General features: G+C 48.7%; 1 protein-coding gene across 1 annotated transcript in view; it reads right to left on the reverse strand.

Annotated features, from left to right (window-relative positions):
- LOC109869714 (protein bassoon) overlaps positions 1-26,425 on the reverse strand; it is a 182,719-nt gene that overhangs the window by 11,335 nt on the left and 144,959 nt on the right. The window contains exons 4-6 of the mRNA XM_031804218.1: positions 11,772-12,236; positions 4,471-11,136; positions 33-2,463 (exon numbers count right to left, since the gene is read on the reverse strand). Of these exons, the coding sequence (XP_031660078.1) occupies positions 33-2,463; positions 4,471-11,136; positions 11,772-12,236 (9,562 nt within the window). The remainder of the gene's footprint in view (positions 1-32; positions 2,464-4,470; positions 11,137-11,771; positions 12,237-26,425) is intronic.

The raw sequence follows: 26,425 nt of genomic DNA on the forward strand, positions 1-26,425 counted from the left end.
TGGGCAGAGACTGGCATTCAGCACCCATTTACCTTCGCTGTCCGAAACAGCGCAATGCATATCGTCTATAATGTAAGAATCGTCTGGTTTGTAGACGTGAGTCCGGGGCAAGTCTCTCATGTGGTCCTGCACATCAGGCAGGGAGTGGCTGGAGCCGTACTGGCCATAATACTGATTACTACGGCTGTCGTACAGCTCTGGGCCCAGGGAGGAGGCCCGCACATGAACACCCATGGAGCTCAGCAGGCTCTCCTCCTCCGAATACTGGGAGCGCATGGGGGGTCTGCCCCGGCTGTATCCCGCCCTGTACGACGAGCGATCCCTGTCCCCATCTCTCTCATAGGAGCGGCTGCGGTAGCCGGCATAGTCCCGGGACGAGATCTTGTCCATGCCATAGCCTGTGGAGCGTGAACGGCCCGAGGTGTAGTACATGCGCTCGTCCTCCTCGGGATAGGAGTATCTCTTCTGCTCATAGGCACTCTTCCTCAGGCTGTAGGCCATGTCGTCCTGCAGCTTCCTGGCCCGGGACACTACAGTGCAGCTGCCACCGCCAGATGTGCTCATGGTGTAGGAGGCCAGGTCAGCCTCCACGTCACGTGCCTCCTCGATGGGGGAGAACTTGGAGATCTTCTGCTCCATGCCTTGCTTGCGGTGCTTGCTGCGCTTGGAGGACATGACGGCCGGAGCCAGGATCTTGGAGGCGTGCTTCTGGACCCCGGTGCGCTGTGCGCCGTGTTTGGTGTAGTCATCATAGTAATAGGATGATCCCCCACCCATGCTAGTGCTGCTGCTGCCCACTACTCGGCCATATGTATCTGACCCTCGTGGGTGGTAGCTGCTCTTACCCCTGCCATGGTGTTCGTACGGGTCTTCCTCCCTGCTCAGCTCGTCCTCCGGCCTGCCGTAGGAACTCCCTCCTCTCGCCGGGCCGCTCTCCCCCATGTAGCGTCCACCATGACCGTCGCTTCGATGCATGTCTGCCGCCATGCCGCCCAGGCCGTCCTTTGTCAGCTCACTGATGTCGTCGCACATGACGTAGTTCCTTGGGATGTTCTGCTCCAGGCTGGCTGGGCCGTAGAGACCGTCCTGTGCATAGGTGGATGGGCTGTCAACCGAGTGCAGACGGTCAGATGGAGTGCCGTGGCCGTAGCTGTTGGCCACTGTGGTGGTGTACTGGCCGTATGAGCTGGCTGTAGTGTTGGTGTAGCCGTAGGTGTTAGCTGTGGTAGTGGTATACTGGCCGTATGTACTGGCCAGGGTGGAAGTGTACTGCTGCCCGTATGTGTTGGCAACTGTCGTGGTGTACTGGCCATAGGTACTAGAGACTGTAGAAGAGTATGGCCCATAAGTGTTGGTCATAGGGGTACCACCAGTATACTGTCCGTATGGGGGCGCCCCACTGGAGGAGGAGTAGATGGCATCTTGGGCTGTGGTGGTCACCACTACAGTGGGGTTGCTTATGACCTCATAGTTAGTGGGCATCTTGTGCTCCAGGTCAGCCAGAGAGGTCTGTCTGGGTCTCTGATGAACAGTGAGGATGTCTGCCTGGGGCTGGTAGGGAGTGGTCTGGCTAGGGCCAGCTGGGTAGGACAGCTGGCTGGGGTATGGAGAGGTGTGGGTGGGGTACGGAGGTTGGCCAGGCTGGGCAGGCTGGAACCCCTGGTGGCCTGGCTGTTGCTGTTGCTGGAGAAGTGGCTGCACCCCCTGCTCTGTCGGGTAAGGGGGCTGGCTCTGGGGGTATGTGTGGGAGGGGAAAGACCCCTGGGTCTGGTAGGATGGGGGAAGATGTTGGGTCTGCAGGGGGGTGGGCTGGGGAAGAGCTGCTGCCTGGGACACTGAAGGGTAGGGGGGCTGGTTGAAGGCTGCGGTCTGGTAAGGGGTGCCAGGCTGGGGTGCTGGAGCTGGCTGGCTCTGGGGGTGGTATGACTGGAAGGAGACGAAGGAGGAGATGGGAGGGAACTGGGCGGCTGTGTTGAGGTCACTGGTGTACTGGCTCAGTGGTGCTGTGCTGGGTCTGGTCAGCACCCCGTTGCTCTCGTAGGAAGCTACCGCCGCCGCCAGCCGCAGGTTATTCAGCTCGCTGTCTGACATGTAGTCTCGAGGGTCGCCCATGCAGCGCAGGTAGGCCATATCCCTCCTCTCCCTCTCCTTCACCAGGGTTTCCTTGCGCTGATGAATGCCCAGCTCCAGGTAGCGCAGCTTGGCATCAATCTCCTTCTCCTCCTCCTCCAGCTCCTGCTGCTGCTTGCGGAGCTTGGTGGACTCCTGCTCCACTGCCTTCAGCTCGTGGGTGAGGTCCTTCAGCAGGCTGGCTTTGGCTGCCAGACCTGGCCTGGACCCGGCCCTCAGGGAGGGCACAGCGGGCAGGGCCGGGGTGATGGTGGGGAGGTGGCTCTCCTCTGGAGGGGGGCTGGGCAGGGTCCTCTTCACCTTCCTCAGAGCGCTCTGCTGCAGGGCAGCAAGCTGCAGTGAGACGGGACAGGGCCGTGAGAGCAGGGGGTTAGGGTTAGCTAGCACAACAAAGCACTGCACATGTGACATAGATATTTATTGATTCTCAAGGACGATACTAAAAACAACGTATATTCTTATGGTGTGATTGTACATGTCTTAAGGTGCCTGTGCAAAAGAGAAGAGCAATAAACAAATTGCTGTAAACTGAAGCTCGGTAAATATCAATATGTTTGCTAGCTTAAATGGTATTGCTTCAGTTACTTTGCAGTGCAAAGTAATACAAATGTCTATAATCTAACATGTCCACTAACATTTCTCTATTATGTTACAACCTCAGCCATGGCACAACTGTGTAGGCAACACAATGTGAGTGTGTAATAGTTAATGACTTCATAATTGTTTAATTGTGGTAATTAAACTTGGATTTCCATTGGGGGTTAAATGAATCACAGTCACAGTCTCCAGAAAGGTTGGGGAAGATAGATACAATGTGAGTGTGTAATAGTTAATGACTGTCAGCAACATTACTGGTTAACTATGACAAACTCATGAAGATTCTCCCACAGCAGTTCTACATCATCTCAGTAAATGTTTTACAACCATACACCTCTCTTCAGAAATTCTAGTAGGGTATCAAATAAGCCCAATTAATACCCAATAAGATTGGAGGTCTTATAGAGACAAGCTATATTCAGTCGTGCCAGTTCTGACAGTTGTGCCAGTTCTGATAGTCGTGCCAGTTCTGACAGTCGTGCCAGTTCTGACAGTTGTGCCAGTTCTGACTCCACGTATTCATCGCCTTCAAATCCTCAATATTTATGAAATCAAACAATTTCAAGTCTGTTTGTTTGTCTTCAATTCAAAATTAATCTACTCCCTGTTTCTTTTCAAATGCTATTCAAATATAATACTCAGGTTCATCATTACTCTAAAAGAACTGCCACTGAATTCCACACAACTTTTTTTCCGTATAAGATTAGGTCAGTTCGCCATCACCCACATTACAGAGGTCAATCATTTTCTGTTAAAGTCTCCCTGACCCCCTCAAACACTGCAACAACTCCTTCAACAACTCCTTCAAATTCAAAATGAAAAATATCTACTGGATATTCCACTCAATGACTCATCCCAATAGTTTCCTGCCTATCTGTCACTGCCCATCTGTCATTTTAATAATGCATCATCATCCCAAATTATCATTTTTTCCTTTTTCTTTGTGTAAATCTCAAATGATTTATTAATTGGTCTTAAAAATCTGGATACTTGTTTTCTATGGTTTAACACATATTTGAAAGAGGGAGGTGCCTTACAAGCCTCTCAGTTTTTTTACCCTGTCCTGCACACGCTTCCGTTTGCCTTTTAAATTCTTATCATACTGTTTTGTATGTTATTGTGTGCAAATAAATAAATTAATAATAATACAAATCACAAAAGAAAGCATTATTCACAAATACGGCGGACGGTTCACTTAAATTTCAGAATTCGTTCGGCATTTTCTTCCCTTCATAGTAATCTGTATATAGGGGGGACAAACGTCAATTTGCCATTTAAGCAAGAGTAACAAACAGTTGGAGTTAGTATTGGATGAATGGAGGTATCATTGTCAGGTTTCGCCTGTAATGATTTTAACGATTTCTTGCCAAAAATATCAACTTTAATGTAGAGATACTTTGATAGGGTTCACTTAGGAAGTTAGTAAGATGTTGGAGGACATGCCTCAACTGTGTTTTTTAAAACTAGAGATCTGTCAGTGTTAAATGTGTGTAAATTGTCTTGTGTGTTTTATGTATAGTATATAGCATTGTATGTGAATGCACTGTATGTTTATGGGGCCACATTTTAATATCAGTCTGTCAATTCGATACATACTGTACTACAGTAGGCTTCATACTCAACATTAAAAAGACAACTGTCTATGTGATGCTACGATTGAAATAAGACTCTTTGCTCTCTTTCAGTCTCTGCATGTGTACAGAAATAGCTGTTGAGGATCAAAGGATTGACCTTGTGACCTACCTGGCTCTGAAGAGCTTGCTGCTGGTACAGGTTTAGCCTGGCCTTAGTGTGCTCGTCAGTGGTGAGGCTCAGCAACTTGGGGTCAGACATGGACCTCTGTGTGTTCTTAATAGGGCGGGGCATGCTGGGGAGGCGCTGGGGTGACTCGGCTGTGTAGGCCTTCTGCTGGGGAGTGACATGGGCCTTGTTCAGCCCGCAGCTGGAGAGGGAGGTCTCCAGCAGGCGGTGGGGGGAGACGGGGGACACAGGGGAGTAGAGCACCTGGGGGGACTTGGGGGGCTGACGGATCAGGCTGGAGAGGGACTCGTTGTGGAGGTGGTTCATGGGCTGGGTCTGGGTCTGGTAGCTGATCTCCATGGGGTCAGACCTCCTCCTGTTCTGCTGCTGCCGCGGGTCGGCAGAGGCAACCAGCTGGATACCCGTGGAGTAGGGGTTGATAGTGGTGGGCACGCTGAGCTGTGGCACCACCACGCCCTGAGACTGGGCCTCCACATCTGTTTGGCAGGCTAGGCTTTGGCCTTTCTGGGTCCTTTCAGGGCCTGAGATGTAGTGGACGATCTCCACTTTGTTCGGGTCTGGCAAAGTGACGTGGATGGCCGGGGACACCTTCCCCAGCTGGTCTGTTTCGGTCTGGCAGGAGCAGTCTCGAATGGTCTGAATGGCGATGCTGGATGAGGCGGCCGTCTTGGAGGCTGCATCAGTCTTGTGGTCGGCCCCGGGATCCGAGTGCCTGGAGAAGCGTGAGCGTCTGCGTCTCACAGGCTGCTCCCACTCCACTTTCTCCTCCTCGTCGTCGGTTTGGACGCTACGGTCCACGCTGCGCCTGTTGCGTCTGCGCCTAGACATGATGTACCTCTCCTCACCGTCCTCTTCGTCTGTCTGAACACAACTGTCCACGATCCTCCGGGCTCCGTAAAACTCAACGCTCTCGCCCTCCATTCCATCCCTCAGTCGGGGCATGGAGGTGGAGTTCTGCTTTCTCATGTTGGTCCTGGTCTCCATCTGCTCCTCGTTGTTCCTTAGACACATGTCTGAGGAGGAGTTGGGCAGGGACCTGAAACCCATTTGGTTTCCGTAGGGCTGCAGCATCTGGCCGCTCTGGTCCAACTGAGCGGCTGCGGTGGCTGCAGCAGCAGCAGCTGCAGCAGTCTTTTGCCGCTTCTGCTCCTCGAGCTGCTGCTGGAGCTGCTGCTGCAGCGACTGGATCTGGTCAAGCTGGGCTTTCTGCTGGGCCAACTGCTCCTTCTGCATCACCAGCTGGTTCTCCCTCTCAGCCTGCTGCTGCTGCAGGACCTGCTCCTTGATGGTCTGCAGCTCCTGGATCTCCCTGTGCACCAGCATCTGCTCTTTCTCACGATGCCGCTGCAGCTCCATGCGCTCTCTCTCCAGCTCCTCCTGCAGACGCAGCTGACGCAGCTTCTCCAACTCCACGCGTTCCCGCTCCATTTGCAGAAGCTGCTCCTGCTGGCGGTGCATCCTCTCCTCCTCGGTCTCGGTCTCCGGGTTGACAGGGCCGCTGGAGGGTGGGGTTGGGTGATGGGGCAGGGTGCTGCTCTGGGGCCCAGTGTAGCTTTGTGTTGGGGGGTAAGCATGGGCCGGAGGTGGCTGGCTCTGGGGTGGATGCTGGCCCTGTGGGTGGAATTGAGTTTGCATGTGCTGTGGCTGAGCTGGGGGTTGGTTCTGAGGCTGGACCTGGGGCTGCCCTGGGGCCTGAGTGTGGAGGTGAGCCTGGGACAGGTTTATGGGCTGCTGCTCGTACTCCTTTGGCAAGCTCACTGAGGCTGATGTATGGGCAACAGGAGATTGATATGGGGGATCAGATCCACTTGATGTTACAGAGGGCTTCCCTAGGAAGATTGGGGCATCCTGAGTGGTGTTGACGGCGGCAGGCATGCTCACAGGGGTCGACGTCGTAGATGGGAAGACGTTGGGAGCCGGATAAAGGTATGGGGCCTGTCCAGACATAGGCATCCGTGGGTTCACAGGCATCCTGGTGAGGCTGGCCAGAGGCACAGGTGTCATATTGGCTGTGGGTAAAGGCCTGTACACTCCACTTAATAGTGGGCGCAGCACTGAGGCAGGCTGGGTAGTGATTGGCAAGGTGGAGGCGATGGGTGTGTTGATGGTAGAATAGGTCATCCCATCAGCAGACCTCATGGCAGACGGGTACATGGCTCGGAGGCTGGCTTGCCTGGCATTGATCATGTTGGTGAGCGCTTGGGTGTGAGAGATTGGCTTCCCGTCAGGTCCATAGAGCATATTTTGTCTCATAGAGTTAAGCCTGCCACCTGGACCTGTTCCTCTGCCTACACCGTATTGCATAAGCTCTGGGTTGCTCCCATAGCGGTCCATTGAGTTGAGGGCAGCGCACATTCGACTGATCTCTCTGGCAGTGGTGGCACTGTACTGGGCCAGGTTGGACTCCTGGAAGTTAGCGAGGTCTCGGGGGGAGTAGCCGTAGTCAGAGCTGATGTTTGACAGGGAGTTGAATCTGCGTATGGGCAGGGCAGTAGCAGTGATATCACCTCCATGGCGTAGGTCAGTGTAGGAGCCATACTGCATGCCCAGTCCGAGGAATCCACCCTCATAGGTGTGTTTCATGGTGCTGAGGTCCACAGCCAGCTCTCCAGAGGTCTGGAAGTGTGGGTCCATCTTGGAGTGATAGGACTGGAGTCCGGCCTCTGCTAGGTTGGTGTCAGACATCGAGGGCTGTAGCCGGCCAGGGAACGGTAATGTGTAGGCTTTATGCCCGTCCATAGAAAACTCCTGATACTGGCCCTCCTGGTCCGACTCATAAGAGAGTGGTGGCACAGAGTGTGGTCTTGGCTCTTGAGTGGCCACATTCTCATCAACATTTGGCTTTTGGGAAAATGGTCCACCAACGCAACTACCTCCAAATGGGAGGCGGTACACGACATCACAGCAAGCTGGTTGGTTCTCAGCTTTGATCTGCCCCCCTGTGAGGTCCACGGCATCCTGGCCCTCCTCTGTCTTCACCAGCTGGGTCACTGGTCCTCCCTGTGGGGCCCCATCCATTTGGACCATCATGCCATGAGGCCCACCCCCAGCCAGGTGCATCACACCTGCTGGGGTTGGTTTGCTCTTCAGCTCCAGGGGATCTCCAGTGCCGTAGATATCAGGGGCAATGGCAGGGGATATAGTACTGACCACGGCTGGGGTATTGCTGGTTTGGCTGACCAGAAGGTCTTTCTTGAGCAGCGTCATCTGGCCTGGTAGGTTGAACCGAGCTACGGAGGACTGCTGCTGCATCTGGTGGTGTTGCTGGAGCTGATGCTCCAAGAGCTGCTGTTGCTGTTGGAGCTTTTGCTGCTGCTGGAGAAGCTGCTGCTGCTGGATGCTCAGGTCCTCCAGCTTGGCGTCGATCTTGGGGATAGATGGGTCAGTGGGAGGTGGTTGGTTCTGTGACAGGCACATGGCTGAGCCCATGCCCTGACCGAGGTCAACTCTGTTTTGTAGAGGGTCCCCATAGACCATGGGCTGTTGGGGCTGCGATATGAACATGGAGGCGGCCACCGTGACGCTCATCGTGGTTGCAGTGGATACTATTACGTGGGGCTGCTGCTGGGTGTTCAGGTTCATGATGAGGGGCTGGATGATAGTGGAGGGGTGGCTCCCCTCAATCCCGCTGGTGTATTTGCGTGTTTCTGTGGCCAGGGAGGTAAGATCCATGCCATGGGCAGTCATTAAAATGGGAGCTGCGTTAGTGGCTGTTCTCAGATCTACTGTTCTCAGATCCACCACACTCCCACCATGGATCATCTGGCCCGGCTCGACACTCGAGGTCCCCGGGATGCTGGAGAACCTGCAGAGAGAGATGTTGTCCATAGACATGGAACCACGGCTGTAGGTGCTAGCTGTGGTGACCATGCTGGTTCCAACACTGACCTTCTCCACCTTCTGCATCCTATAGAAGCTGTGCTGAGGAGACTGGTGGTATGGAGGGGTGTCTGGCGGACTGGCCTGTGGAGAGTAGCTGTCAAATGTCGACTGTCGGGTGAATCTGGTGGGCGAGGATAAAGGTGACGTGGCGGTGTTGACTGTCATTGGTTTGGCAGAGCTTGTGGGCTCCAAGCTTGCGACCATGTAGGGGGCATGCTGGGAGGATTGCTGTCTCAAGAGACGTGGGGATATGGCCCTTTGAGATGTCTGTGTCCCCTGGGCCATCACTGGGGAGGTGGGCCCCGAGCCAGCTGACAGAGCCCCTATGCCTGGGCTGAATGTCTGAGTGGATATCTCGGCCCTCCTGGAGGGTGAGCGACTTGGGCTCTCGGTGGGCGAGGCAGAGGGAGACAGAGGGGGGCTGGAGCTCTTGTAGTACGAGTACATCTTTGTCGAGTGGGGCTCGATGACATGCTCTGAAGATGTCGCACTCTCTCTAGCTTGGACCCCTCGGCTCTCGGCCACCCTCCTCGCTACTACCTCTCTCTGGCTGTAAGCCTGTGTTATCTCCGCTATCTTGCTGCACACATTTGAGATGGTTGTGGTTGAAGTGGCAGGTCCTCCAGTTTGTCGACCATACATGATGGATTGGGTGGTCGTCATCGTTTGACTAGTGCTTGTGTGAGGGATGGTCACTGCATCCCGGGAATAAACCCCGTAGGCTGCAATTGTGGTGGCGGCCGCCACTGGAGTAATGCCATTTTTACCTGTCTGGCTCTTCATCCCGGCTTTATGGACATCTTTGGAGTAGTGTTGTGTCACCCGTACATCAGGGATCCTTCCTCCAGCCTCAGAGAAAGTCACAGGTGCAGAGAGCTGAGTGGGGCTGTTGCCAGGAGTCAACAGGTCATTGGTCTGCTCAAGCAGCTTAGCGAAGGCCGACCCTGTATCTAAAAGCTGCTTATCTGGATAGGTACTGTCGTCTATTTCCACCTGCTCGTCTGCCTGCTGCTGTAACTCCAGGGCTGATGATTGATGCATCTTAGTGATGTTTTGGGAGGTCTGGCGGATCTCTTCGTAGATGCCTCCTGTCTCTGCCGCCTCGTTTTCATAGCTAGTCTCAGCCTGCTCATACTCATACTCATCCTCATACTGTTGGCCATTCGTGTCGTCCTCATATGCACTGTTGTGTCTCCCTTGTTGCTGCTGCTGTTGCTGTTTCTGTTGTTTCTGCAGCAACTCGGCTTTCCTCATCATTTCCTCATACACCTCCTCAGCACTCTTCAGGGGCTTGCTGCTGGAAGGCGCGGTGGTGGTTGAAGTTGTCGACGACTTCTCAGTAGGAGAGTACAGAGACATGAACGTGGGCAAGTTATACTCGCTGCCAGACTTGTAGAGTTTAGACTCGTATCCCTCAGCCTCTGAGTCAAGGCTCTGGGGGGAGTATTCTGAGGCAGAGGATCGATGGAGCTCCTCCATCTCCGCAGCTTGTCGCAGCTCCTCAGTAGGGGAGGCATCCTCGATGGGGGAGAGGTTGCTGGGGGGCGTCTTGGATCTCTCCCTGCGTCTCTGGGCCCTCAGCTCCTCCTTATCTCTTTTGGTCTTCCTGGCCGTGCTGCGAATCCTCTGTTGCTCCAGGTCCCTCATCTTCTCCTGCTCCCGCAGCAGCTCTTCCTCCTCTCTCAGCTCGTCCTCCTCCGAGGAGTCCTCAATGGTGGGCAACAGGGGGCCGTGGGAGCGGTGGCGGGCCTTCCTCTGCTGCTTGGCGTCCTCCAGTCTCTGCCTGCGACTGGGACTGCTGTCGCTGTCTTCCTCCATGGAGGAGATGGAGGTGGGGGAGGTGCCAGAGTTGTAGCTGGAGGTGGTGGGTGGCAGGGTGGAGGAGTACTCACCCCTTGAGCGCTCCTCGGGAGACCCCGTCAGGCTCTCCATCTCCAACTCGGGCTCTCGGTCCAGGCTGAGGTCGTTCTCGTTGTTGAGCTCCATGTCGCGGCTGTAGCTGTTGGTGTTGTTGAGCTCGATTGTCTTGAAGCGGCGCAGGCCCCCCAGACCGCCCTCCTCTCCTTCCTCCGCAGAACATTTGTAGATGTCGCTGGAGCTTTTGGTGTCCTCCTCAAAGCTGCTGGACTGGTGAGAGAGGCGGCGCTTCTCTTTCGTCAACTCTGAGATGTGCTTGTGTGTTTTTTTAGGTTTTTGGTAGCCGTAGCCTTCGTCCTCCTCCATGTCCTCCTCCTCCATGTCCTCCTCCTCTTCCTCGTTGTCCTCGTCAGCGCTCATCTCCATGATCTGCCTCCTCATGAACTCCTCATCTGTCATCGGCTCCGGCTCGGCCACTTTCTTCTCCTCTTTGGGAGCGGCACTGTTCTTGTGCTCCTGTTTGGACTCCCAGTCTCCTCCGTCCTCCTCCTCCTCTTCCACAATGTCCTCCAGCTCCTCATCAGAGTCATAGGCCTCCGGGGTGATGGACAGCGACCGGGGTCTCTGCTCTCGGTGGTGCCGGCCTCGGCCCCTTTCGCGCTCCCTCTCCTCAACTGGCACGGTCTTGCACTCCAGCAGGGGCCTCATGGAGCTCTCCAGCTTGGTGATCTCGGAGGGGCTGGGGGGGCTGCCACGCTCGCTGATGCCCCTCTCGCTCAGCTTCATCTCCTCCTCCTGGATGAGACCAATAATCTCGCTGTGGGAGCTGGAGATGCCGTCGGAGGAGTAGCCCGTGTCGCTCAGGCTCTGGGGGCTCCGCGACAGGTCCTGAGTGCTGTTCTTGGTCTCCTAAGGGGATAGACAGAGAGAGACAAAATATCTAATAAGTAAGACATAAGAAATCAGCCAAAAACAATACATCAGACCAGGAAAAAGACCTGAAAAAGACCTGAAAACCTCCAAAATGATCTTATGCAATGACTATTTTAACCATTTTATTCGTAATGTTCTGCTCCTCATAGAATTCCACCCATACTCACAGTGAACATTAGAGAGCAGTGATGATTAGAGTGGAGCACTTTGGTATTCGCATCAGCACTAATTCAGAACCACGAACTAAGGCCTTGATGGTTTTGCATATTCATGGTTGTACCAATCTTAATGCTTCACATTTCAAGAGGAGCGATGGCTACAATGAAAAACATAAATTTTCTCTGTGTGGAGTAAATTCGTCAGTGCTCTGGCTGGCGCCTGCTTCATCAGCATTATTTTATAGATGTCAATAACAAGCTGCAGAGGAAGAGGGAAGGCACAGAAAAGATTGGAACCCATTTTCTAATCAATTGCTATACTGTGGCTATAAACTAGCAATACATTATCCCATTTCAAATCCACTGAATGTCCTACAACCAACATCTTGCTTTAATATATAACAACACAGCCTTATCAAAATGAATTTATGGGACACCTAAAAGGTTACTTACATCATATCTTGACTTCTTTATCTCTTTTATTGGTGTGATTGGCTCTCCCTTCTTCTGAGTCGGTTTGGTGTCTATGGCGGGTTCCACCAACTTCTCTGGTTTTGGTGTAGTCTCTTCCATGGCCTTTGGTTGTTTCAGGGGCTCGATTGCAGGTGTAGGTGTGGCCTGGACAGGGGCCTTTGTGTCTCCAGGTTGCTTCGCTGCAGTTGGTTCAAAAGGTCCGCTCCCCAGGGCTGTCTGGGGCTTCTGCTGCTGCGGCTGCATCTGTCTCGGCCCTTCCTGTTGCTGATTGGTGAATTTTTGGAAGGGAGGCTGCTGAACAGGCTGCTGACTGGCCTGTGCCTGGTGGCGTGGAGAACCCATTGGTTGGTGCTTTGGAGACGGATGAGATACAGGAGAGGGATCCCGGACCCCTCCAGACATCAGTCGCTGGGTCTGGCAGTTCAGACAGAGCCATTCTTTCTTCTGCAAAACAAATCAGAAAAACAAGAGAGAGAAAGTGAAGGGGCTACAGAGAGTAGGAACTGAAGAATGTGACAAGAGTAGAACATCACTCCCACATTTCATGTTCATCTCCACTGTGATTCTGTGGATAAGGACAAGAGTGACAACACGACTTCACTGTGATTAAGTCTGTTGGTCTCAGAGGAGAAAGTAGTACTGTCTATCGGCAGACTGCTACCAGATCAAGAGATATAACGCTTCTTTCTACAACACATCTGGGGAGCCGGCACACATAGCAATGATGTTCCCATAACAATGGGACTGAGTGGCGGCCCAGGACCACTACTACAGTATACTTCGAGAAGTAAGCCTCTTAAAACTATGAAGCATAAAAGCCTCCCTGCAAGAGCTGCCAAGCTGTTAAATAGTTCATTTCAAGTAGTAGTGTTCAGTTTTTCTTTCTCTTAAGTGTGATTAGCAAAGCCACAAATTATATTCCTATTTCTCATTTGCTGGTGGACTCAGAACAGCGATTGCTCTTAAGACAGAGAGCAATACTGTGGTCCACTCCTCTATATTGATCTGACCACAGTGCAGACATGTTTTTTTGCCCACACTGAAGACGTCTATACCAGTCCGCTAATACAGGCCCAGTGCACTTCTTTGGTGATAAAAAACAATGTATTTGAGTGTTTACCAGCATTTGTAACTTGAGTATGATAATTATCTGCACAAAACAGTTAATCTGATAATACTTGTGTTCAAGTTTCTTGCAATGGGGCCTCTCGAGTGGTGCAGTGGTCTATGGCACTGCATCACAGTGCTCGCTGTGCCACTTTGAGATTCTGGGTTCGATTCCAGGCTCTGTCGCTGCCGGCCGTGACCCACAGACCCATTGGGTAGCGCACAATTGGCCAAGTGTCGTCCGGGTAAGGGGAGGGTTTGGCCGGCAGGCTGGACAGGGTTTTGTCCTTTCTGGATTCCATTATAATGACAAACACAGAGAATTGGACAGGGCAACAAATCTTACAATTCCAACTATTGAATCCTGCAAGATACTGTTCTAAATTATTTTTTAAAAATTTGCCGAAGCTGATATTTGTCTATTAATATGTTGTTGTTTTTTAAACACTGTTTATTAAGTTTTACACACACACACACACACACACACACACACACACACACACACACACACACACACACACACACACACACACACACACACACACAGACACACACACACACACACACACACAGACACACACACACACACACACACACACACACACACACACACACACACACACACACACACACACACACACACACACACACACACACACACACACACACACACACACAGACACACACACACACACAACACAAAGCAATATAAATAATATACTCAACTAGAAAATAGAAATAATACATTCAAAAAATGTCTTTAAAGATACCATACAAGTTAAACACACCAGGCAGAAGGCTACAAAGGTTAAAGGGCAATCTATAGTACAGGGACAGAGCAAACACCTCACCATTGTTCCTGTAAACAGTCAAGGGATAAGGGTGGAGAAATGCAACCACTCACAGAGAGTCATGGCCACAGACCAACCATCCACTGGACCAAAAATAAAAAGTTTACAATGCTTTAAAATAAAAAAATGAATAATAATCATTTTATGTAGGCGTGAACAAAATGTAAAAATAAAAATAACTGGGAAAAACAAGCTCACACTTCAGTCTCTGCCCGGGTAAGATGAACAAGGCATCCACAGGTCACAATCAATAAACACATCAACCTTAATGCCCCCCCAACAAAACACAAAGAAAAGCTCTTCCAACCCTTAAGTCATAGGGGTGTCAAATACAGACTTATTTTGGTTTTAATAGGAGTGCCATCAGAGAATGGACTGTTTAAAGTAAGACCGGAATGGAGCCCAAGCCTCATTAAACAGTTTGGGGTTCCCACGTGAATTGAATTGAAATTTTTCTAGTTTCAGAGAGCACAACACATCCCTCACCCAATATTTATAAGATGGGGGAGCTGCCATCTTCCAGTTCTGTAGTATTAGCCGTCTAGCTAAAAGAGTTGTATAAGCAACAGTGTCAGACTGGATTCTTGATAGGGGGGTACCCATGGGCAGTACTCCAAAAAGGGCTGTAAGGGGAGACGGATCTATAACAGTGTCATATATATCAGAGAAACATTTAAATATGAATTCCCAGAAACCTGACAGTTTATGACAGCCCCAAAACATATGCAACAGTGTGGCTGGTTCCATTTTACATCTGACACAGGTAGGATCAAAATCAGAGAATATTCTTCCAAGTTTGGCCCCCGACCAGTGGATACGGTGAACCACCTTGAATTGAATGAGGCTGTGTCTAGTGCTAAAAGAGGACGAGTGCACCCTGTGCAGCACAGATTCCCAGGCGTCTTCCCCAAGTTCCTCCCCCAAATCCTTTCCCCATCAAGTCTTTAAAGGCACCAAAGAAGGGTTCTGTAAGTCATGAATGATTGCATATACATCTGATATTGCATCCCTAGGAAGCTTGTTCACCTCCAAGATGCTCTCTATAGCTGTATTCACAGGCCTATGGGGAAATCCAGGTGTGTTAGCTCTGACAAAGTTCCTAGTCTGGAGATAGCGGAAAAAGTGGGATTGGGGTTGAACTTTTCCTGCAGCTGAGCAAAAGAGGCAAATGTATCATCAAAGAATAATTGGGCTAGTGAGGAGAGGCCTAGTGAGTGCCAGTTGCCAAAAGCCCCATCATTCAAAGATGGAGGAAATAAAATGTTCTGATTGATTGGGCCGGATAGAGAAAAGCCCAGGGGCTAAAGGCTAAACGGAACTGATTCCAAATTTTAAGAGACTGCTTTACAATTGGGTTGACACACCTTTTGCCTAGTGACACTGGGAGAGACGAGCACAACACAGTGGAAAGTGCAGCAGGTTTATACGATTCAGACTCCATCTGGACCCAGAGTGGTCTAGTGCCAGTAGGATCAGTCTGCAGCCAGTACAAAAGGGCTCTGAAATTAGAGCTAAACCCCCCAATAATTTAGGCTTCTGTAAATGTTTTTATTAATATATGTTTTTAATTCAGATTTTTCAATCCCCCTGCTCCGCCCCCCACCCCCTCTTGTATGTAGTGCATTATACATCTGCATATACTGTAGACTACTCAATCCCCCTCTCTTTGTACTGTATGTAGCGCAGCAAGTAGCCCCCCCCCTGCCCCTCTCAAGTTGGAAGAGAGCTATTTTTACCCAGGGTTCCATTGTTCTGCTCTAGCGCACACTTTCATCCCCTCCCCAGTTCTACTGCCACTACTGCTGCTTCTCCAGACCAGGCAGCACTACACTACCCTTCACTACCCTTCACTACACTACACTACTCTACACTACTCTACCTTACACTACACTACAGTACAATACACCACACTACACTACACTACCCTACACTACCCTACACTACACTACTCTACCCTACACTACACTACCCTACACTATTCTACCCTACACTACTCTACCCTACACTACACTGCACTACACTACACTACACTACCCTACACTATTCTAACCTACACTACACTACTCTACCCTACACTACACTACCCTACACTATTCTACCCTACACTACTCTACCCTACACTACACTGCACTACACTACTCTACCCTACACTACACTGCACTGCACTACACTACTCTACCCTACACTACTCTACCCTACACTACACTACACTACCCTACACTGCACTACACTACCCTACTTTACCCCACACTACACTGCACTACACTACTCTACCCTACACTACACTGCACTACACTACTCTACCCTACCCTACACTACTCTACCCTACACTACTCTACCCTGCACTACACTACTCTACCCTACACTACACTGCACTGCACTACACTACTCTACCCTACCCTACACTACTCTACCCTACCCTACCCTACACTACACTACACTACCCTACACTACACTACTCTACCCTACACTACACTACACTACTATACCCTACACTACACTACTCTACACTACCCTACAATACTCTACCCTAATCTACCCTACACTACCCTACACTGCCCTACCCTACACTACACTAGGCCTACACTATACTACATTACACTACTCTACACTACACTACCCTACACCACACTACACAACCCTACACTACTCTACTCTACCCTACACCACACTACACTGCTCTACACTACACTACACCACATTACACTACCCTACCCTACACTACACTAGGTCTACACTATACTACACTGAACTACACTGCACTACACTACACTACCCTACACTACACTACTCTACCCTACACTACACTACCCTGCACTGCCCTACCCTACCCTACACTAGGCCTACACTATACTACACTACTCTACTCTACACTACCCTACACTACTCTACCCTACACCACACTACACTACCCTACACTACTCTACTCTACCCTACACCACACTACACTGCTCTACACTACACCACACTACACTACCCTACACCACACTACCCTAATCTACACTACACTACACCACACTACACTACACTACCCTACCCTACACTAGGCCTAGACTATACTACACTGCACTACACTGCACTACACTACCCTACACTACACTAGGGCTACACAATACTACACTACACTATAGCACACTCTCTGTCACTACAAAACACTACACAACAGTACAGAAAACTATATTACACTACAGCACACTACACTATACTAGGCCTGCACTACACTATAATACTCTACACTACCCTACCCTACACTCCACTACAGCACAATACACTACACTACAGCACAATACACTGCAGTATCTTACACTCCACTACAGCACACTACACCACACTAGGCCTACACCACACTATAATACTCTACACTACCCTACACTTCACTACAGCACAGTACACTACACTACAGTACACTACATCACACCACACTACAAGACACTGCACTACGGCACAGTACACTACACTAAAGCACACTACACTACAATCCATTACAGTACACTACAATCCACCACAGTACATTACATCACATCACACCACACTACACTACACTACAGCACACTACACTACACTAAAGAACACTACACGACAGCACATTACACTACACTAAAGCACACTACACTACATTGCAATCCACTACACTATACTACAGCAGACTACACTACAATCCACTACACAACCCTACACTACAGCAGACTACACTGCAATCCACTACACTACAGTACAGCACACCACACTACAGCTCACAACACTACAGCACACTAATAGACACTATACTACACTAAAATCCACTACAATAAACTACAGCACAACACTATACACTACAGCACAATACACTACACTACCCTACACTCCACTACAGCACAATACGCTACACTACACTCCCCTACGGCACACTACACTACACTATAGTACAATACACTACACAACAGCAAAACACACCACACTTCACTACAGCACAATACACTACAACACACTACAGTACAACACACTACATTCCACTACAGCACAATACACTATACTACACTATACTACAGTACCCTACACTCCACTACAACACAATATACCATACTACACTACAGTACCCTACACCCCACTACAGCACAATATACTATACTACACTACAGTACAACACACTACACTTCAGCACACTACACTAGGCCTACACTACACTATAATGCTCTACACTACCCTACCCTACACTCCACTACAGCACACTACACTACACTACAGCACAATACACTGCAGTATTTTACACTCCACTACAGCACACTACACCACACTAGGCCTACACTACACTATAATACTCTACACTACCCTACACTTCACTACAGCACAATACACTACACTACAGTACACTACACCACACCACACTACAAGACACTGCACTACGGCACACTACGGCACACTACACTAAAGCACACTACCCTACACTTCACTACAGCACAGCACACTACACTACAGTACACTACATCACACCACACTACAAGACACTGCACTACGGCACACTACACTACAATCCACTACAGTACATTACATCACATCACATCACACTACAATACAGCACACTACACTACACTAAAGAACACTACACGACAGCACATTATACTACACTAAAGCACACTACACTACATTGCAATCCACTACACTATACTACAGCAGACTACACTGCAATCCACTACACTACACTACAGCACACCACACTACAGCTCACTACACTACAGCACACTAATAGACACTATACTACACTAAAATCCACTACACTAAACTACAGCACACTACACTACACTACAGCACAATACACTACACTACCCTACACTCCACTACAGCACAATACGCTACACTACAGTACAACACACTATACTACACTATACTACAGTACCCTACACTCCACTGCAGCACAATACACTATACTACACTATACTACAGTACCCTACACTCCACTGCAGCACAATACACTATACTACACTATACTACAGTACCCTACACTCCACTGCAGCACAATACACTATACTACACTATACTACACTCCACTGCAGCACAATACACTATACTACACTACACCACCGTGCCCTACACTCCACCACAGCAGAATACACTACACTACAGTACCCTACACTCCACTCCACTACAACACAATACACTACACTACAGCACAATACACTATATTACACTACAGCACAACATACTACACGACACTATAGCGCAATACACTACACTACCCCACATTCCACCACAGCACAGCACAATACACTACAGTACCCTACACTCCACTACAGCACAATACACTACACTCCACCACAGCACAATACACTACACTACAGTACCCTACACTCCACTACAGCACAATACACTACACTACAACACAGCACAACACACTACACTACAGCACACTACACTACAGCACAACACACTACAATGTAACACAATATACTATAGTACACTACCCTACACTCCACCACAGCACAATACACTACACTACCCTACACTCCACTACAGCACAACACACTACACTATAGCACAATACATTACACTACACTACCCTACCCTATACTCCATCACAGCACAATACACTACCCTACACTCCACTACAAGACACTCCACTACACTACACTACACTACCCTACACTCCACTACAGCATAATACAATACACTACACTACCCTACATTCCACTGCAGCACAATACACTACACTACAGCACACTACATACTACACTACAATTAACTACGGTACACTACAATCCACTGCATCACACTACACTACAGCACACTACACTACACTGCAATCCACTACACTACACTGCAGCATACTACACTAGAGCTCACTACACTACAGCACACTACACTACACTACAGATCACTACACTACAACACACTACACTACACTACAGATCACTATACTACACTACAGCTCACTACACTACAGCAGACTACACTACACTAAAATCCACTCCACTCCACTACACTACAGCACACTACACAACAGCACACTACACGACAATCCACTACACTACAGCACAACGCCACAAAATGGAGGAACAGTCAGCACAGGGCCGACCAGAGGAAGAAGAAGAAAACCGGAGAGGCCCAACGGGCAAAGACGAAGAGAAGGAAGAGAAGGAATGACAGAAAAGATGGGAGAGAAGTGGTGGAGGGTGAGGAGAAAGGACAAAATAGAGCAAGAGTGATGAGAAGAATAAAGGAAGATGGACAGACAAAGAAGAAGGAAGAAATTAGGGAGATGGGCCCTAGTCAAAAGTAGTGCACTATTGGGAATATGGTGCCATTTGGGACGCAACCTAGAAAGTAAATCAGAGTCTTATGACAGAGGAAGTAAAATCCCAGTGGGATTGCTTCCTTCTACCCAGCCAAGCTCTTGATGAACCTCTTGATGAGCCTCTCAGAGCCAGAGTGAGTTATTGACTTCCATCCACACTGCCTCTCCACTCCGTGGTAGGTAACCACGGCCCAGTTCCCCATAGCTACTGTACCACCAGCCGTCAAACCTTATCTGCTAGAAGCACGTCCTCCATCCCATTGACACGACTACTCATTATCAATCCCCCTGTCGAGCACAATTGTAAAGTGGACCAAAGCAGAGTGTAGAGGGTCTCATGCAGTGTTACAGTGATGCAGAACCCATCTCTTCATGTGTCCCCCTCCTCTGTGCCCCTCCCTCTGTCCTATATCCCTGTAAATGCTCACCTGGGATATAGTTACATGGCTATCTGGGCTAGTTATCAGCTAGCGTTGCCTGCTACTAGAGGCAGCTTCAGTGGACCAGCTCCAGAGGACCGGTCCCTGAGTGGCCTGCTGGTCTCTGGGAGGGAGGAAGGCAGGGAGGAATGAAAGGAAGGAAGGAAGGAAGGAACGAGGGAGAGAGGGAGATCCATAGAGAGGAACAGTGGAACAGCCCTATGCATATTAGAGCTGGAAAGCCATTTCGCAGATCACTGCTCCTCCCTCTCCTGCTCTCTCTCTCCTGCCATGCTAGGGATTAAGGCTACCTCCTTCAACATCTCTCTCTAGCTCTCCTTCTCTCTCTCTCCTGCCATGCTAGGGATTAAGGCTACCTCCTTCAACATCTCTCTCTAGCTCTCCTGCTCTCTCTCTCCTGCCATGCTAGGGATTAAGGCTACCTCCTTCAACATCTCCCTCTAGCTCTCCTTCTCTCTCTCTTCTCCTCTATCCTTTTCCCTAAAAGCCCCATTCCCTTTTGGCTCATTTTCTATTCCTGCCTTTCCCCCGGATTTGTTCACCCTCTCTCAATCGCTCTCCTATTTGTATTATCCTCTACTTCCCAATTTCAATTCTATTGTTAATTTTTCTTCTTCAGATTTTTCTCTTTTCTTCCTTTCCTCTCTAATGCTCTCTTCACCTATATTAACTTGGCCATCCACGGTGCAATATCCTCGACACAACTACCGTTGAAATGCACCACTTGAACTCCTACCAAATCATGATCTTATAAAGACTGTTCTCAGAGAAAGGAGGTGAAAGAGACTGTCTTTGTAATCACTGGTGGTGGTAACCCAAGGTGAGGGCAGTGTTTCTGATCCTAGAGAAAGGAGGACTTGTGTCTGTTCACACAGCTGGGAGAGAGAAACGGTAGAACTCCACAAGGCCCTATAAACGTAATGCCGTACGAAAGGAACGCACCCACCCACACGCACACACACACCTCTCCTTTACCCTCAATCTTTATTTTTTGCTCTTACTCTCTCACCCTTGTTTGCTCTTTTTCTCACACACTCACTCTCTCTTCTGCTAAGGGTTAAAGTGTCACTAATGCAGTTACCCACAAAGAGCTTGTCTTCCCACTACAGTGGTTGACTGAGACTTCAGAACTGGCTGCCTGTGACCCGCTTCATTGAGTAGTGGGTGTCTATGGTCCTGAGAGAGGAACAAGAATATACACTACTGATCTGGCACCATGACTCTACTGTGTTCTCTATAGTTAAGACACGGTGTAGGACTATGAATGTGTTTCCATGCCAAGCAGAGAATAAATCATTTTCTCTCATATCGGTGGCCTATGCTCTGTCTCTCAGTCCTCTTGAGTATGTAATACCATAGTGAGAGTTAAGTCAGTGTGTAAGTTAGGTTAGAAAAGTAGAGTACTTGACCTTCAGCTATTGTCTCTGTATGAATTATGATATACAAATAAAGTGTATTGTTATCTGGTTCAAGGGTAATGACAGACCACAAATACATGTATATTTGTTCAATAGTTTCCCAAAGAACCCAAAGATAACCCCTAGTCACTCTTAAACTGTCTTGTCATCATTATCAGGCAATTTGACTAGGAAAGAGAGGAGGTACAAAATGACAACCTGGCTGCTGGCACAAACACAGACAGCGACATTAAGGTTTTCTGTCATTGGTTTGTTCCAAAAATGTTCCTTTATATGTAAATACACTCAGAGTAGACAAGGAGAAGAGATATATTGAATTTGGTTAAGATAAGCAAAAAGTGAAGGAAAATCTGAGTCCTGTGAATGTACTGTGAATGTACTGTGAATGTACTGTGAATGTGAAGTTGTGAGCTACGTAGTGCTGGAGGTAGAGTAAGTGTTTACCCAACACGGTTATCAGGGTCACCAGGAGAATATGATGTCACATAACTCTGCCGTGTAGATATTACCAGTGGGTGTCATGTTTTGTGTTGCTCAGCACGGCTTCATAAAAGTTGAATGACCCTCACATGACCATGTAGTGTACAGCAGTACCCACACACACTCCCTCGCAGTACCCACACACACTCCCTCGCAGTACCCACACACACTCCCTTGGGTCCTTGCTCTGTCTGCTCTGTCTTCATCCTTTGACTGGTCACAATATAAAGTGTACGACACGTCTTGTAGGCCTTCTGTTGGAGGAGAGTTGCCAGCAGCGACATGGGAGAAACGTAATCTCCTCCCTCCCTCCCTCCCTCCCTCCCTCCCTCCCTCCCTCCCTCCCTCCCTCCCTCCCTCCCTCCCTCCCTCCCTCCATCTCCTCTCCCCTCTCCCTCCCTCCCTCCATCTCCTCTCCCCTCTCCCTCTCCCCACTCCCCTCCCTACACTGCACTCCATCAAAGGGTTTAGCTGAGGCCAGCAGATCTGCACCGAAGCACAGCGCTGCTGCTAGAGCTGATACTGGACACCACCATTTCATGATTCATCACATTTGTACAGCTGCTCTCATCAGACAGAGAAGAGAGAGAGAGAGAGAGAGAGAGAGAGAGAGAGAGAGAGAGAGAGAGAAACCCTAAACTCCCATATCTACTGGGTGAAATTCCACAGTGTGCCATCACAGCAGCAAGATTTGTGACCTGTTGCCACAAGAAAAAGGCAACCAGTGAAGAACAAACACCATTGTAAATACAACCCATATTTACAGGTATGCTTATTTATTTTCCCTTGTGTACCCTTAACCATTTGTACATCGTTGCAACACTGTACATATACGTAATATGACATTTGTAATGTCTTTATTGTTTTGAAACTTCTGTATGTGTAATGTTTGCTGTTAATTTTTATTGTTTATTTCACTTTTGTATGTTATCTACCTCAAATGCTTTGGCAATGTTAACACGTTTCCCATGCCAATAAAGCCCCTTGAATTGAATTGAGAGAGAGAGAGAGCGGAAGAGAGAGAAAGAGATGCAGGAGACTTAGAGGAAGTTGGTACAGCAAAGAAGTGGTAACCACAGATGGTGCCAGACAGTGAGAGTGAGAATGAGGGTGTGAAAGAGAGATAAAAAGAGAGGATTACACACTAATGACACAGTAAAGCTCCAGCTGTGGAAGGAAACTAAACCACATGCGACGGCCATGATAGACCAGAACCCAGTCTGGAAAGCTATACCCTGACAACATGGGATGTCTGATGCTAAATACTGCACATACACACGCATGCTGTAAAAACACACAGGTCCAGAGACTGATGCTAGCCCAACATTGCTGTACTGTAATGCTGATAGACATGAGGCAGCCCAGCCAGGGAGACTAGTGTGCTCTGAGCCTGCTGGTCCATGTGACTGACTAGCCCACAAGGAGGAGACACAGGATGTGTCGCAAATGGCACCCTACTCCTTATATAGTGCACAGAGTCCTATGTAAAAAAAAAGTAGTGCACTACATAGGGAACCATTTGAGACTCAGCCACACAATAAAATGCAGAGGGATTTATGGAATTTCAGAGACAGCGTGTAATCTTAATCCTGTTGCCAGCATCAGGCAGCTGGATAGACGAGAACAGGGTGTCGATGACGTCCCTAGCCCCCCTCTCGCCCCTCTCTCGCACCCCTCTCGCACCCCTCCCGCCACTCCACAGTGACAAATGACTGGATCAGGAGCGAAGGATTTCATCCAACACCTCCTTCACCTCCTGGAGGGAAAGGGAGGAACAGGGGGAGAGAGAGGGAGGGAGGGAGGGGTGTAACAGTCTGTTGTGACAACATGTATACCGTATGTAGAGGCTTGTTCTAATCATTTGTGAAACATCAGCAAAACCATACAACAACCAAATCATGGTAATTCAATCTAAAAGCACTACTATTCCATGCAAGCGATAGCGGAACAAGGAAAGTAGTAACAAAAGACTGTGGCTGTGTCTGAAATTGCACCCTATTACTTAGTGCACTACTTATGAGCAGGGACCTGGTCAAAAGTAGTGCACCATATAGGGAATAGGACGTGATTTGGGATCCACACAGTAGCCTATCTGCAGCGCCGAGGCAGCATGGTGACTGAGGTGAGACAGAAGACATGTCGTCCTGGACAGAAATAGTGAATAATCCTCCTTGAAGTTCAACCACAATCGCCAAACAACAACTCCTTCTCTCTTATCTCCCACTTCCCTTCTTCCAGAAAAACTAGATTTTTCAATTAACCTTACCACAACACACACACACACATCAATACCAGTATTACAGTGTTATCAGCAAGGCTGCAAGACTGTTTTTCTGATTTATACAGTGCCTTCAGAAAGTATTCATACCCATTGACTTATTCCACATTTTCTTGTGTTACAGCCTGAATTCTAAATTAAGTTAAATATGAAATGTATTTTTCTCCCCATACCCCATCACGACAAAGTGAAAACATGTTTTTAGAAATGTTTGCAAAATTGTTGAAAATCTAAAACAGAAACACTACATGACCGATGGGGTTGAGGTCAAGAATCTGTGCAGGTCAGTCAAGTTCTTCCACACGGATCTCGACAAACCATTTCTGTATGGATCTCGCTTTATGCACAGCGGCATTGTCATGCTGAAACAGAAAGGGCCTTCCCCGAACTGCAAGGAAGAATGGAAGAAAATCCCTAAATCCAGATGTGCAAAGCTGATATAGACATGCCTACAACAACTCAAAGCTGATATAGACATAGACACGACGACTCAAAGCTGATATAGACATGCCTACAACAACTCAAAGCTGATATAGACATAGACACGACGACTCAAAGCTGATATAGACATGCCTACAACAACTCAAAGCTGATATAGACATAGACACGACGACTCAAAGCTGATATAGACATAGACACGACGACTCAAAGCTGATATAGACATAGACACGACGACTCAAAGCTGATATAGACATAGACACGACGACTCAAAGCTGATATAGACACGACGACTCAAAGCTGATATAGACATAGACACGACGACTCAAAGCTGATATAGACATAGACACGACGACTCAAAGCTGATATAGACACGACGACTCAAAGCTGATATAGACATAGACACGACGACTCAAAGCTGATATAGACATAGACACGACGACTCAAAGCTGATATAGACATAGACACGACGACTCAAAGCTGATATAGACATAGACACGACGACTCAAAGCTGATATAGACATAGACACGACGACTCAAAGCTGATATAGACACGACGACTCAAAGCTGATATAGACATAGACACGACGACTCAAAGCTGGTATAGACATCGACGACTCAACGCTGATATAGACATAGACACGACGACTCAAAGCTGATATAGACATAGACACGACGACTCAAAGCTGATATAGACATAGACACGACGACTCAAAGCTGATATAGACATAGTCACGACGACTCAAAGCTGATATAGACATAGACACGACGACTCAACGCTGATATAGACATAGACACGACGACTCAAAGCTGATATAGACATAGACACGACGACTCAAAGCTGATAAAGACATAGACACGACGACTCAAAGCTGATATAGACATAGACACGACGACTCAAAGCTGATATAGACATAGACACGACGACTCAAAGTTGATATAGACATAGACACGACGACTCAAAGCTGATATAGACATAGACACGACGACTCAAAGCTGATATAGACATAGACATGACGACTCAAAGCTGTAATCGCCGCCAAAGGTGCTTCTACAAAGTATTGATCCAGGGTTGTGAATACTTACGTAAATTAATATTTCAGTATTTCTGGCTAATATGTCTGACTAGTTCAGGAGGTGGTCAGGGATGCACTGTGTGCTGATTTCCCCTCAGTCTGGACGTAATCAGGCGACCAAAAGCGCATACAGTAGGTGACGTCATCAGCACTCCTCCCACAAGTTTCCAGAAAATGTGTGCTTTGAGACTGAGGCACCTTTTCATAATAACGTTGGAGGAAATACAGTACATTCCTAGTGGGTGAGGAACGTGTTTGCTTGCCTCATCACTTTTAG

Source organism: Oncorhynchus kisutch, linkage group LG24, assembly GCF_002021735.2.
Source record: "Oncorhynchus kisutch isolate 150728-3 linkage group LG24, Okis_V2, whole genome shotgun sequence".
NCBI lineage: Eukaryota > Metazoa > Chordata > Actinopteri > Salmoniformes > Salmonidae > Oncorhynchus > Oncorhynchus kisutch.